At 39.6% G+C, this 15,975-nt stretch overlaps 1 protein-coding gene across 1 annotated transcript in view; it reads left to right on the top strand.

Moving 5' to 3' along the window:
- The first annotated feature begins 4,228 nt into the window (after positions 1–4,228).
- The window catches only part of LOC123246130, a 144,929-nt gene continuing 133,182 nt past the window's right edge, over positions 4,229–15,975 (top strand). Inside the window, exons 1-2 of the mRNA XM_044675069.1 lie at positions 4,229–4,313; positions 7,542–7,576. Coding sequence (XP_044531004.1) covers positions 4,229–4,313; positions 7,542–7,576 — 120 coding nt within the window. The remainder of the gene's footprint in view (positions 4,314–7,541; positions 7,577–15,975) is intronic.

Genomic DNA, 15,975 nt, shown 5'->3' on the forward strand with positions numbered 1-15,975 from the left:
ACCATATTTGAATGCAGCCCCTGACCCCAGGCCTAATAAACTATTTAGCAACTCCTACCAAGAATGATCTCACTTTTAAGTGGTAGAAGGTGGAGAAGAGCCTTAGAAGATAGTCTTTGACTGACTTAGTCATGGGAGTAGGTATTTAAAAGCATATTGTTTGGCATCTACCAAGCGAAGGAATTCATTGTTGACCTTGGAAAAATACAAAAATGGTGATGGAAACCAGATTGCATAATTTTAAGAATGAATAGGAGGTTATAGAATAAGTTTGTTAGCTTTTTTGTTCTTATGTGGCCTGTTTTATCCTTGTATATACTACTTTCTTTTTCCAAAGAGCATTTCCTTCTAACAAAAACATTTCTTTTTTAAACCCTTACCTTCCATCTTGGAGTCAATACCGTGTATTGGCTCCAAGGCAGAAGAATGGTAAGGGTAGGCAATGGGGGTCAAGTGACTTGCCCATGGTTACACAGCTGGGAAGTGTCAGGCCAGATTTGAAACTAGGACCGCCCATCTCTAGGCCTGGCTTTCAATCCACTGAGCTACCCACCTGCCCCCTTCTAACAAAAATTTTAAAGGAAAAAAAGTAAAACATTAATTGGGGGTGGGGGAGTTAACATATCCAGTGTGTCAGCTTTGGAACATAACTTGCAAAAGTGTGGAAAGATATTTCTTTAGTGCCAAGGTCTTTACAATTTCATATTAGGCTTTTTGATTTTGTGATTTACACACACAAGAAATATATTTTCTTTGACTTTGCCTGTTTTGTTTTCATTAGTCCATGTAAGAACTATGCTCCCTATTCAATATATCACATTAATATACCACTTTTTGCCATTTCCCAATTGATACCTATTGTTTCTAGTTCTTATTAAAGGTGCTGCTAGGAGCATATTCCTAGTTATGGGATGTCTGCATTAAAGAATAAAGACCATTTTGCTTGCATAATTCAAAATTAAACTAGTTACACATTTACTTTTTTTTGTCATTTCCTTTAATTTTTAAAAGATATCTCAAGTTAGCTAATGGATTCATCCCTTTCCATATCCTCTAGGGCCTGCTTCACATCCTCTATGGAATTTCAAAAGAAATTAAAGAAAACCACTATCTTAAAACATTTTTCCCTACTTAAGACCTTGCAAAAATCCCCTAAATGGTTTCCCTGACTACTCAATCTTCCTAAAATGGTATCTGTTGACTATTTAAATATGCAAACTTGGCCCAGCTTCAAAGGCCCACCAAAATGCTGGTTTATATCTTAATTACCATAACTTCTCAGCTAACACCTGCTGCAATCAAGATCGAACCCATTGCCCATATTATGAACATTCTTCCTATTGAACTTTTGCTTATGAGCATTTTCTCATCTAAATTGCCTTTTTGTCTTAAATCTCTCAAGATCAAATTGCCTTGCCTTATTCAATTATTTACATTTATTATTTATCCTTTTCTGAAATGTACCTGTAGTCAGCATTAGCATAATACTCAGTTCTGTTTTATGTTTATAATGCACAATATTCCTTAAAGCCAGGAAACCACATTTTAATTTTGTGAACTACAAAGCACCGAGCACTTCACCTAGAAGCCGTACTACATGCTTAATGTTTATTGATAGTGTAAATAAAAGGATTTTGAGCACCTTGGAATGGGGTGGAGAACACACTTAAAATATGCATAATTATTCCTATGTAATTTTCAAAGAAGTTTTATTCCTTCAGATAATCAACCATGTAAGATGCATGGAACCCATAAAGCCAAACTTAGAATTTTCAGTTCAGAATCTCAACACTTGATCATTAAAAAACTTATTCCCTATAAAACAAGTTTCTACTTTACTCTTTGCCCCTTTTTAAAAGTTATATCTTTTATTCCCAAATACATCATTTTCCTCTCCCTTACCTTTAAAGGTATCCCATGTAAACATTTAAAGCACTTGAACAAAGTTAACCCCCTCCAAGTCTTGAAAGGTTATATGAAGTTATTCATAATACTCCACCTCTGCAAAGAAGGCACATTATTCTTTGGAGCCAGGTGTAGTTACTAAAACTGCAGAGCCTTCAATTTCTTTGTTTTTCTTAATTTCCTGGTAATACTTTTTATCAACTCCAAACTTCATTTTATTACACAGTTATTCCGTTATATGAATGTACTATAGTTCATCAGCTATTCCCCAACTGATGGACAATTACTTTTCCAGTTTTGAAAAAAAAATTGATATACGGAACTCAAAGAGTCTCCTATAGGAGTGTATCCTTTCTCCCTCTTCACCCACCAATGAAGCAGTGAAGGTTCATTTAACCTACCCATCTTTTTAAATTTAAACCCATACCATTCTCAGAACTGATACTAAGTATCTTCTAAGGCAGGAGGAGTAAGGGCTAGGCAATTTGGGGTTAAGTGACTTGCCCTGGGTCACACTAGGAAGTGTCAATTTAGATTTGAACCCAAGATGTCCCAGCTCCAGACTTGGCTCTATCCACTTAGACACCTAGATGCCCCCTACCCATCCCTTTTAATTGGCCACCAACTTGTACAAAAGCCTCCTTTAGGAATATTACATTCCAGCTTTCTCTGAAGGTATATTTTGGTATGTCCTCGTTTGTATCCTCTGTGACTGAATCAAAGTGGAGAAAAGATGGGCAGCATATTGCTTAAGAGTCTGGGAAAAGAGTCTTTTTTTTTTAATCATTGAAAGATTTATGATCCTTCTGGCCATTTCCTTTGACCCTGCTATTTATTTTGATAGAATATCATCATGCTCCTGTTTAAATGAGTAGGATGTTTTGCTTGTTTTATGCCTTTGAGAAGCCTTTTCCTCAATAACCTTACAAAACTATTGCATTTCATTTCCTTTCTATATAGAAAGATGGCATGCTTATTAAAATAGAATACTGGATTTGGAACACAACATCTGGGTTTGGATTCTGACAGGGATCTGGAAAATAACATTTCTTTGAAACTAAATTTTCTCATCTAAAAAATGGGAGTAACCGCTATTATCAATCAGTATCTCAGATGCTGACAAATGTGATACATACATACACACACACACACACACACACATAAATATATAATGTATAAATCCCTTATCTTCTGTCTTGGAATCAATGGCAAGGACTAGCCAATAGGGATTAAGTGACTTGCCCAGGGTCACACAACTAGGAAGTATCTGAGGCCAGATTTAAATCTAGGACCTCCTGTCTCTAGGTCTGGCTCTCAACCCACTGAGCCATCCAGCTGTCCTGCAAATGTAATATTTCTAAGATATTATACAACTTTAAAACCCTATGTTAGGTTTTTCTTTTCCTCTGTAAATTTAATTTCATCCATTTGGGAAATTCATGGTAAGAAAACTTCACTGTTATGGAATATTTTTGGCCTTAGTTGCCTGGAGTGGCAAGAGTTCAAATGACTTGCCCATGGTGATACAACTATGTATTGGTGGCAGAATTGGATCCCAAGTGTTTGTGACTCCAAGGCCAGTTCTTTGTGGATTGCACTACAATTGTCATCTGCTAATATGTTGACTAATAATTATTTTCTAGTTATTCCTGCTTAGATAGCTTGCTTCTATGTGTTTTAACTATGTTGTAGGCAAGAACCACAATTTTGCATTTTGTTTTTCTCCATTCTATCATATGCAATGTCATCTAAAGATTTTCAGTAAATGTTGACTGAACTGCCAGATAGTACCTAAATGCAGACCTAGGATGCAATGACTTAAGCTAATAATGTTATATAGAATATTTTATCATCCATGTCCCCCAAAATATGGAAAAGTACCTTACTGACCTCTGGTTAGTAGAAAGTTATAGGGATACCTCATATTCTCTTCCACACTTTATTTTAAGTTTGTCTCCCTTCTCCCCATATGAAACAAAGTAGAAGAGTATTATCTAAGTCCCATGCCATGCAGGTCTGACAATCTACTAGGAACAGAAGCCTGAGGCACCCACCTAGCATATACTGTAGGATCCCTCCTACATAGTGCAGACCTCTGAACTGCTTAGAATACTGGTAATACCCACATGGTGCCACCAGGGTGTCCCATGGTGCTGTTTTTGATCTACTTCCTTCTTATTAGAACTAGAAACTTGGGTAAGAGGAGGGGATTTACTCTGGGTAGGGTGAGGATGACACTGAGGCCAGCGACGAGAAGAAATGCCTAGTATTGGATAATCAGAGCAATGTGCAGCCAGTTCTCTGTTCTTAATAGAGTCCTTTCATGACCCCTCTGATCAAACTGACCCGTGGGAAGACTACTGGGCATATGAGCACAGCCTACCTGACCACCCACATGCTGGCCCTAGGTAACAACCCCAGCAGATGATAACAGAAGACCTACGGATGTGTCTGTATGGGTATGTAAGGTCCACATGGTCAGACTAATGGTGGTTTCTCAGATCCAGTTGAGAATTTCTTGTACCCTTTTCTAATGTGAAATGAAAAATCTTTGTCATCCAACCTGACCCTATAATTTATATTCTTTGGTTTAATAATAACTCAGGTGCCAATCTCCTTGTGCCTCAATCTATGTTGTTAGATGAAATTGGACCTTTTTTTGCAACTTTATTAAGGAACATATACTACATGCTTTGTCATTAACTTTAAAATGAATTCTCTGATGAAAGGATTAAGGTTATTTCATCTTGCTTTCTCTTTTGCTGAAATTCCTTGCTATCTCACTTTGTCTAATTGAAGCCTTTCCCTCAGTCCCTTTACCCTGTCCACCCATATAATATTTTCAGGGTTGTTCCAATCAGGAATTTGTTTTTAACAGTTTTTTTTCAAGTAGTATTTTCTTTCCCTCCTATTTTCCCTCCCCAGAAAAAGAAAAGAAAATTCCATTTAAACAAATGTGCAGTTAAGCAAAACAAATTTCCACAGTATATCAAAAAAAGAATTTCATTCTATATATTTAGCCCACCTCCATTAGAAAGCAGATAATATTCTTCATCAATGGTCCTCAGGTCATTCATAGTTAATCATTTCATTGATCAGAATTCTTAAGTCCAAGTCATTCATTTTTATGACATTTTTATTATGGCGTATAAATTGTTCTAGTTCTGCTTACCTCACTCTGCATCGGTTTATGTAAGTCTTCCAGGTTTTTCTAAAATTATACCTTTCATAATTTCTTTATAGCATGTTCTATCATACTCATTCATATATCATACTTAATTCAGTTGTTCCCCAATCGATAAGCAACCTCCCAATTTCCAGTTTGTTGCCACTACTAAAAATACTATAATTTTTACATATATATTTATATATCTTTTTGTCTTTTTCTTTTATCTCTTTGGAAAAGACCCCAGTTGAGATATTGGTAGGCCAGGCTGGAATTCTTGGAGTGTGATCAATGTGTTTCCATCAGGTTTGGATGTTTCCCCCAGGATCATGTTCCAAGGCACAAGGAGAATGTCATTAAGACAGTAGACACCAGGGGAATCTCCATCCTAAAGGTCTTAAGCCTTGATAATAAGGAAATTTCTTCAGGGGGCAAATTGCAACTCTCCCAGAGACTCAGTCTATTCTATATCTCTTCCACATCTTTGTATGCAGGACTGGATTGATTTGGTTTTCATAGAAAACCCAAACTTCTCCTAAGGAATGTTTCAAATTTGTGTGGATTAATGCCTTTCTCTGTAAAGTAAGAGAGGTCATTTATATAGATATGGAGTTAATTTTTTTTTATTTTCTGATTTTACCTTAATGCTGGAATGTAAGCACAAATAGTATTTTTACAGCTGAAGAAACTGAGGTTTTGAGTGATGAAGTGATGAGGTGAAATAGCTATGAAATGTCAGAGCCAGTACTCAAAACCCAAATCTTTCTGCCTCTGAGGACAATGGATTTTCCACTACACTGCTTTGCCTTTCTCAGAAGTCTTTTTGTGTCTGGGTGTGTTGTCTTACCAACTAAACTTTACAAGGACAGGATTTCTAGTTCTATCCCTGCCTCCATAATGGCTAGGTAAAATATGCACTGCTGCATTCAGTAGGTGCTCAAGAAATGTTTGGCTGACTGGATTGTCTCTTTACCATCTGTTCTGAGCATTCACCACCTGCTTCCTGACAGAGGATATGTGCTGGAACAAGAATTTGTAAGGTTGGCTTTGTCTACTCCTATAGAGATGAACAGGCTTAGCAACAAAGAATATTGCTATCAGCTAACCTGGCTGGAAAGAGGAAAACAGCAAGTAGAGAAGGAAGAAAAAACAGATGGATAAAATGAAGGAAAGCATAAGGATGAATGGAGAGAGGATAATAAATCCCATCTGGGAATAGTAAGGATGAGACTTGCCCTGGTCTTCGCTCTTATTCCCTGGCAGAGCTGAGTTTGATTTATGTGAAAAAGTTTGGAAACCTCAGGTGGTAATACCCACTGGCTTCCCCAGTTTTAGCCCCATCTCCTTCCTCTCCCCAAACTTTTTACTTCAAGGTATCTGGGGTTGCCAAGTCAAAATATATCACAAGCCCAAGACCTCTAATCTGCTTGCTGTAATCCTTTTTTTAGCTCAAGCCTAAGCAGAGGATTTATCTTTCAGCAAGCCAGGAAAAAGAACTTGCCCAAAGCTGTGGAGGGTAGCCCAGGGAGTACCTACTCCATAACCATAGGTAGCTTTGATCTTTACTTGAGAGTGGAGCAATGATCATCAAGAATGGTTGACTTGGGTATGGTCATGTAGAATTTTAATAGCCAGTTCATCCCACCATCACGAAGTATTCTGTCTGTCCTAAAATATTTAGGCAGTTTCCACTTCAAAGACCCTTTTTCTGTGGCAAACTCAACTCCAATACCACTCTAAACAGATTCTATGATCTGGTTTAAATAACTATAGGCATTGCACTGTAATAGGCTCACTATTGATAAAAAAAAAAACCTATGGAGACTCGGAACACAGGCTCTTGATCTAGGATATGCACAGAACTGATGGGGAAACAGAAGGGGATGCCAATGTCCAAAATGGGGATATTAAATTGATAAGCCTATAAATCAGCTACTCTACTCATCCTTGGAAAGATGACTCTGGCCTCACTTTCCTAGAGGGAGGCTTGCTATGTCTTTCCCTCAAGACTCCAGGAGTACTCTGAAGGGTTATAGTGTGCCTCTTTACTGCCATCAGCTGATGTCTTCACTGGCTGGCTGTTTCCTACACTGTGCCAGCAACAAACCCCTATTCCATTTAACCATTTAGCATCAATTGGCTATTACAAAAGGATGTTTACTTCAAACAATAACAAAAGTACAGTAGGAACATTTCCCCTTACCCTAGGTGCATATGCATTCCATCCCACCTTAGTCTCTAGAGAGTAGGTTCAAACTTAGCTCATTTTACCTAGTATTGTATTGGTTCCACCAGATTCAAAATCAGATGACTAATCAAATGAGTCTTCACCCTAGTCACCACTGGGCCTAGTTCTGAAGATTTCTTCTTGCCCCCTCTGCACACTAATGGTGAGTTTGTTATAAAACCCAGACCTTAAACTACTGACACTCCACACCAGGTTCCTGACTCTCTAATCCCTTCACCTTAGATGAAAAGAAGAAAAACAAGACCTGTCCCATGAGGGTACATACCCTCATAGGAGAGAAGGCCCAAGACCTTTTCCCTTACAGCACTGTCTCACAGATACCATCAGCAAAGGAGAAGAACCACTAGAGTATATAGCTCAAGAGAATGACCAAGGCCAACTAAGACCTTATTGGATACAACCACAGTTTGGGCTATACAGCTAACCAAAAAAAGACTTCTCCTAACCTTATGATTTACATGTAGACTAGAATTAGCTATAGAAAATTTTCCCATACTCTTAAGGTTACTTCAATGTACTGCTATGATCACAACTCTCCTAGGCTCCCCAGCCTCTCTTTGGATAAGTATAGTCAATCTGTTCATGTGCCAGACCCCTGTTAAATACTCAAGATAGTTGTGAGGAATAGATAGTAGGAAACAATAGGATTCTGCTCTTTGGGTATGCAGTGCTTCATGTTCCATGAAACTTTTCTAGGTATGGGAGTTAAGTGGCAGCCACCCACACTTTTGACTAATGGTGTTGCTTTGCGGATTATAGGATATGGCTTTAGATTAATCAACAAACATTAAGTAGTAACTATATGTCTCTAGAGTCTCTAGAGAGTAGGTTCAAACTTAGCTCATTTTTTACCTAGTATTCATACTAGGTAAAACTGTCAGACAACTCTAAGTTATGGAGCTGCAAAGACAAAAGTAGGAAAGTCCCTTTATTGAGCTTACATTTTAAATGGAGGCAATGTGTACATAGAAATATTTATAGAATATATGCCAAATGAATACAAGGTAATATTGAGAAGGCAGTTACTAGCAGCTGTAGTGATGAGGAAAAACCTCATTTAGAAGGTGATCAAACTGAGACTTGAAGAAAACTAATGATTCCAAGAAGTAGAAGTATATATTATTCCAGGGATGGGGGAACAGCCTTTGCAAAGGTAGGAGATATGAGATCACTCATGTCCTACACGAAGAACAGCAAGTAGACCAGTATAATTGGACCACACTATGTAACAGGGAATACTGTGAAAGAACACTGGAAATCTAGGAAGAAACTAGTTGTGAAGAGCTTTAAGTACAAGGTAGAGGAATTTACATTTACTACTAGAGGTAATAAAGAGTTGTTGGAAGGTGACATGGTCAGACCTGTACTTTGGTATAATCACTTTAGCAACTGTGAACGGATTAGAGTGGGAAGACACTTGAAGAAGGAAGACCAAATATGAGGCTATTAAAATAATCCAAACTAGAAATGATGAGAGCCTGAACTAGGTTGGTGGCTGTAAGTGGAGAGGAGATAGACAAGAGATTTCTTCAGATAAAGAAATTAAAAGAGAGGCAATTGATTGGCTATGTGGGGTAAAGGTGAGACATTCTGGAAGACACAGGTTGTAAAACTGGGTGACTGGAAGGATGATAATGTTCTTGGCAATGATAAGGAAGTTCAGGAGGAGGATGAGTCTATGGGAAGATACAATGAGTTCTGATTTGGACATACTGAGTACTACAAGACATCTTGTCTGAAATGCCCAGTAAACAATTGGTGATGTGTGACTGGAACTCATTAGAGAGACTTGGGCTAAATACATAGATCTGGGTCATCTACATAAGCATGATAAACCCATGAAAGTTGATTAGTCACCAAATGAAAGTATATAGAGAGGAGAGGGCTCTGGACAAAGGCCCTTTTGACAGATATGGAATGATTCTCCAGCAAAGGAGAGTGATCAGAAAAGTAGGAGAAGAACTTGCAGAAAGTATCACAAATAACCAAAGGAGACTCTTCAGAAGGAGAGTGATCAATTGTCAAATGCTACATAGAAGTCGAGAAGGAAGGAAAAAAACTGAGAGAAGCCCATTAGATCTGGCAAACTGATGACTCAAGAGAGCAATTTCAGTTGAATGATGAAGCTGGAAATCAGATTATAGAGAATTTTAAAGAGAATAAAGGATATGGAGGTACAGAGTGCAGACAAGAAGTTTACCTGAAAAAAGGACATATATTGGATGATAGCTAGTGGGGATGGTTGGAGCTGCTGATCTATGTAGGGATTGAGTTTAGAACCTTGACCCTATTAGTGTTCTGAACAAATTTTACTCCTCTACCTCCTAAATGACATTATTTCCCAAGCTTTCTGCCTTAGGCCTGGGATATTTGCTGTGGTGGGAAGTAGGTACACAAAGGACAAATTTGTGTCTTTAGGGCATGTTTTCTAGCCTTATTGAATTTCTTGGCTTTTTTAAAAACTGTTTTTGTTTCTTTCAGCTAGAGGCCTGAGTTTAATAATTTGCCTACACATTGATTTCCCTCCTCAGTTACCCATCCAGAAGTCATAAAATTGGAACTACTGTAATATTTTTACCCAAAAGCAGTATTAAGGAGTGACGATCTCACCAATGTCCTTCATAGGGCTAGATAAACTAGGGTATTTCGTTAACATAAGTTGTGGTAGGTCTATCTACCTATGAAGACTTAGACTAAAAGGAAAAAATAGCTTTTTTGCTCGAAATTGATGTTTACTTAAAAATCCTATTTCCTAAACACCAGCTATATTTAAGAGGGCAATAATTTTGCTATTGCTAGGAAGTGCTGATTCCATTTCAGCACCAGGTACATAGCAGATACTCAATAAACATTGATCATATGACAATACCCTAGCTTTATGGCAGCAACTTTTTGTCCTCTGTAAACAAGAAATGTTCATTCATATACTTTCTAATTTGATGTAAATAAGGCTCCTCTCTCCCTTTTGAAGGTGATATGGAAGTGTCTGGCTAGATATCAGTGGACTTCATTATCACAGGTTGAAATAGTACTTTGCCTTCATATAATGGCTCACTTATCAATGACCAGAAATGGGGTTGATTAGAGAGAGTCACATTAGTCTCTAGGAATTACCTAATGAAGTGTGGGGGTGGAGGTAGGGTGAGGAGGTAGGGAGAGAAGGCTTCTAGTCAAAGGGAATGAGTACTTGTCTACAGTATAGTACCTAACTGCTATGGAGAACAGGAGGAAAAGGACTGGGAATTCCTTGTTGGAGGTGGAGGGTAGGGAAGTCATGGTTTTCATCATAGAGAAGTTGTCTTTTTTTATTATAGATTTTTTTTTCTCTGCAACACCTAGATTTCCCTCTTTATCCTTTCCCCTTTCTCCTCCCAGAGAACCACCCCTTAGAACAAAGATTTTTTTTAATGATAAAGAGGGGAAAATATCAGCAAAGCCCATTAGTACATTGAAAAAAAATCTGTGTTGTTTTTTTTTTTTTGCAATGTTTTATTCTCTTCCCTACATATACATATCTTTGCAAAGGAATAGAGGGGATATGTCTTCTCATAACTTTATTCTTTAGGGCCATGCTTTCTTTATGATTTTGAAACATTCATCTTCTATTGATTTGTGGTGGTTCTTTCAATTTGTATTGCTTCAGACATACAGTTATAACTATTTTATCAGTTCACATAAGACTTTCTATACTTCTCTCTATTCATCATATTCATTGTTTCTTACAGATCAATAACTTACCTTCAGAAACCACAGTTTGTTAACCCATTGCCCATCAAACAGGCATCTACTTTGTTTCCACTATTTGCTATGACAAAAAGTATAGTTATAAATATTTTGGTGTATATGCAGCCTTCTTTTTACTCATTGATCTCCTTAAGCTGTGTACCTAACCCTGGGATTTCTGGATCAAAGGGTACAGATATTTTAGCTACTTTGTTTACATAATTTCAAATTTCTTTCCAGAATGGTTATACCAAATCAGTTCCATTAGCAATGCATTAGCATTCGTCTTTCCACAACCACTCCAATATTATTCACATCTTTTGCCATCTTTGCCAATTTGCTGAATGTGACGTAAAACCTCTGTATTGTGATTTACCTTTTTCTTGTTAGTGATTTGGAGCATTTTTTAAACATGATTGTTAATAGTTTGTGATTATTCTTTTGAGAACTGTTTGTTCATATCCTTTGATCACTTATCTATTGGGAAGGAGTTACAGTCTTCTAATAGGAAAACATGGTCCCTGCTCTTAGGGAGCCCCTAGTCTCACTTTTTGAAATGATTTTCACCTTTTCAAAGCTACAGGTTATAAAGGGATAGGGAAAGAGTAGAGAGTTTCTAACTGCTAAGAACTCTTCTCTAATGGAGATATAGATAGTTGCTGCTTTTAAGAAGTTAATAATTTGAATGTGCTCAGGCAAAATTAACCTTACTTCTGAGAGGTATCAGAGATTTAATAACTCTGTTTCCCTCTCTTTATATCAAAATAGAAGTAGCTATTGACACTCCAGGGAGTAGAAGTGAAACACAAGCAGGACTTCTGACCATCACAGTCACAGACAAGCAGCTCTGGGGTGAACTGTGGTGATTGTACCCATAGTGGGATTTGCTTCTGCTTTTCTCACTGAGTGAGGTATTTCTTGGTCTAAAAAATGCATGAAAAGCTAGCTTCCCTTTCTGTTCCTATTCTTGTATAATGTAGGCAGAAGTTGAAGGGTCACATTTCTTGTTGACTGATCCTTTTTACTCTTGTCAGGTATATTTTTTTGATATGACTAAATGCTGAAACATGTATGAGGGTTTTATTTATTTTTTTAAATTGTTCTATCAGAGGAAGAGCAGTGAGGAGGACAGATAATATATGCTTGCAAAATGAAAAAAAATAAAATAAATGACTGGGCTCAAACTCACAGAGAACTGGCATTCACTAACCTCAAAAGTAATATATGTCCAGGGCAAGTAATTTTATGCCTATCTTTACTTTAGGTTAAGGTCACAGATCAGAGATCACAGACAAATAGATTTTTTAGGTGTAAGGCACCTTGAGGCTACTAAATATTAGTTTAATTTTACTTAACTGCCTGCAAAATATTAATGCTGGGGGAGACTGTGTATAAAGTTTTGATAAGACATAATCTTTGCCTTAAGGAGATTAAAACTTGTTATATGGATAAGGCACCAACACAGATAACTATCATATACAATGTTATGTTCATTAGAGTTACAAAACAAAATGTCTGAGAAGGTCATTACCTGGGGTTCAGAGAATGCTTCATGGGGAAAGGGGGCATTTACAGTAAACTAAAGTACCGGTACAGTTTCAACAGGTGAAGACAGTCTGAGCAAAGGCTTGGGGTCATGAAAGTATGATGTCTTTGTTAGAAAGTTGTTTAATTTCAGTGAAGCATAGTGTTAGCCTGGGAGTTTTATGAAATAAAGTTAGAAAGGGAGAATCTATTCCAGCTTCTCAAGAGTGTTGAATACCAAGAAGAGGAATTTAAATTTTACTTGAAAGCTAAGATGTCATTGAAGACTTGAGAGGCAGATCTATGGGCAAGAAATATGATTCTGGCAATAACATGAAAGATGAAGTAGTGGGAGAGAGAAAAGAGAAAATTGGATTAATGGAGGAGAGTGGATAATGAGAATCTGTCCTAGGATTGTGGCAATAGGAATAGAGAGGAAAGGATTGATGCAAGAATTGCTTTGGAGATGGAAGGGACAGCATCCACTGTCACTAATAAGTGATGAGTAAGAGGGACAAGAGAAAAAATAGCCCAAAGTTAGGAACAAAGAAGATAGAGACCAATTCTCACAGCTCTGGGGAGGTAAATGGGCTTATGTTCTAGGCAAAGGATACTGGTGTCACTAAGACAGCCTTTTGCCCTCTTCCCTTAAAGCTCTTACATAGATCCCTTCTACAGAAAGTTCAGTAATAAGTTGGTGGTCTTGATAGTGAGTAGAATTGATTGGAACAGAGTGGGCATGGAAAGATCTTGGTGCTAACCAAGCTCATAATGGCTGGAGAATAGACTGGGTCCAGGGCTCCTCGCTACAGATAGTGAATAGGGCTGAATTGGGCTTTGGGGGAAAGGGAGCCTTTCAAGGATTTTTACTTGGATGTTAAACATTTCTAGTTTAACTACTTGTCATATATGAAAGATGCCACCATGGGCACAAGCACATTAAAGTTATGTTTTCATTTGTTGCGCAAAGCCATTCATATACTCTTCTTGCCTCAACAGCTGGCTGGGGTTGGGTATACCGTCTGCAGCTATGGAAAAGAGCAAAGCTAACCGACTCTTCTGGGAATGGAGCTCATGACCTGGTTTCAGTATATATTTCTAGTGGCAGCTGTAGCTGCGGGGGTTGGTTGCTTTTGGCTCTTGTTTGCAAGGCTGAAGTTTTGGAATTTCTCCTTTCTCTTTCTGGAATCATGATTTCTAAAGCATCACCTGATTATGGAAAGTGGTTTGGTTTCTTCTTTGGAGGTAGGGTAAATGGGAGGCGGATTTCAGGAGTGAGGGATTCCTTGGTTCAACTTCGTTTGAATCAAGGGTAGAACTAGACACTTTTAATCAGAGGATAAGAAGTCAAAAGTTCTAGCTTCTGAATCCCAGCTCTGAGATAATGAGAACTCGGCTGTTTTCACTTAACCTCTGTTTCCTGCTGGTGGGGGAAATCCCTCCCCAGAGGTGCTGTGAGAACAATTGTTGAGAAAGGTTTTTAGAGATCCTATGATAAGAAATTCTGGAGAGCCTGAATGGATTCAGGAGAGGCGGCATTATCATTAGGATAATGGCCATCATTAAGTGCTAATTTTCATAATCTTGAAGGTTCAATTTCACCCCTGGCTGAAGAGATGTAGGAAGCGAAGGAGAACACAACCTTAAAGAGAGGTCTTGGATGGTAGAGGGAATATGGTGAGGTGGAAAGGAGCGGAGGCTTCCAGCACAAGAATGAAAATAAAAGACTTGAGGATCACTTTCAAATGACTTTATACACGAGCTATTTTCCCTTGTGCTGGTTACTCCGATTTTTCTGTCCCCCCCCCCTCCCCGCCCCAGTCCTTGTTTACAAGAGCTTCAGTTTCCTGAACAACTTGAGAGTTGGGGAGGGGGGAGTCCAAACTGTGAGACCCTTGGGATGGTGAGTGTGCAAGGGCCATAGGGGTCAGTTAGAGAATTGAGCAGAGGGAACTGTTGGAATCTCTGATTACCCTATAGCTCATTGTTCTCTATTCCTTCTTGTCTCCGACGGGCCTGCCCTTGAATGTTACCTGCAGCGCCCAGTGAACCTAGCTGTGGTCTCTTTTCTCAGCCAAAGCTACTCATCAATTCCCAAGGGCTTCAGGTAGTGCCTAATGGGGAATCTCCTCCAAAAGAAACCCTATCAGCATTTTCCTGCCTCTTTTCTTTGGTGACAGAGGGAAGGAAGGAGTGGGAAGGTTGTACATATGTGGTAAATGGAGAGGAAGCATGGGGCTGTCAAATTGTTACTATCCCTCATAATTTCTCAGCAATTCTCAAAGTAATATTATGCTACTGTATTTGATCGTCCAACAGGGAGTGTGTGGGTGGGGGAAAAGGATGGTCTTGGAGCTTGGGGTAATGAGAGTGTCCAAGAGCAATAGATGTGAAGTAAGAAGGCAATTAGTTATGAACGATGTAGGTTCTTGTAATAATGTAGCCATTTGAAGATTGGGATATTTTTCTTTAATTAGTTTGCTAAGATATCACTGAAATACCTTACTCTTTCATCTCTCTCCCCCAGAGCTTCGAGACACTTTTCAATAATAGCTTGTCTCTAATATTCTCAGTTCGGAAGCCAGAAGACAGGAATGAGAAAGTTCTAGGAATGATTCTTAAGAGGGGAGAGAGGGCAAAAAGCGAATCTTAATTTAATAAGCCCAAACTCCAGTTTAGATCTCTTTGAACTCGGGCTCAAGACTTCACAGAGCCTCGGGTCCCTTCACACCTGGTCCTGATCAGGGTCAGTGCAATGGCAGGGGGATAGTAGGGTCGAGCTAGCCGAGGCTGTTCTCTTCTCCACCCTTCACCCTTTTCTTTTTCTATTCTTTTTCTTTGCGGGGACGGAAGGGGAGGTGGAATGTCACTCCTCCAAGATGGGGTGAGTGGACGGAAAAGTTCAGGAACGACTTCTGCTGTAAACTCTGGGCTGGCGTCCCGAGTTGAAGGAAGAGTGGCGGGCCTTGATCCTGCACCCCAACCAAGCGCTGCCTTTGCTCCCAAAGTGCCGGCGCGGGAATCCGAGCATCCTTCTCCGCACTGGAGTGTCTAGGAGCCTAGCGGAGTGTGCCTCAGCCTCCCCCACCCAGGCCTCGGGCAGCTTAGGCTGCGGCTGCAGCCTCGGGTGCGCGGGCGTGTCTGCGCGTGTCAGCGCGCGCGGGCGGCGGGGGCCCCGGGCGCCCCCCGGGCCAGGGGGGTTTCCTCAGTTTGGGGCGGGGGTGGGGGGCGGGAGCGCCTCCGGGCTAAGCCGGCGCCGCGCCGGGGGCCTGGGCTCTGCTTCCGCCGAGGGTCAGGGCGGAGCGGGGCGCGGCGCCGCGCGGGGAGGGAGAGGGCTGCGCGCCGTGTCAGCTGCAGGAGCGGCCGGCCGTCTGGCCTGCGCCCCACGGGGCAGCGCCAGACCCTGGCG

The sequence above is a fragment of the Gracilinanus agilis genome, chromosome 4, assembly GCF_016433145.1.
Source record: "Gracilinanus agilis isolate LMUSP501 chromosome 4, AgileGrace, whole genome shotgun sequence".
In the NCBI taxonomy this organism is placed as follows: domain Eukaryota; kingdom Metazoa; phylum Chordata; class Mammalia; order Didelphimorphia; family Didelphidae; genus Gracilinanus; species Gracilinanus agilis.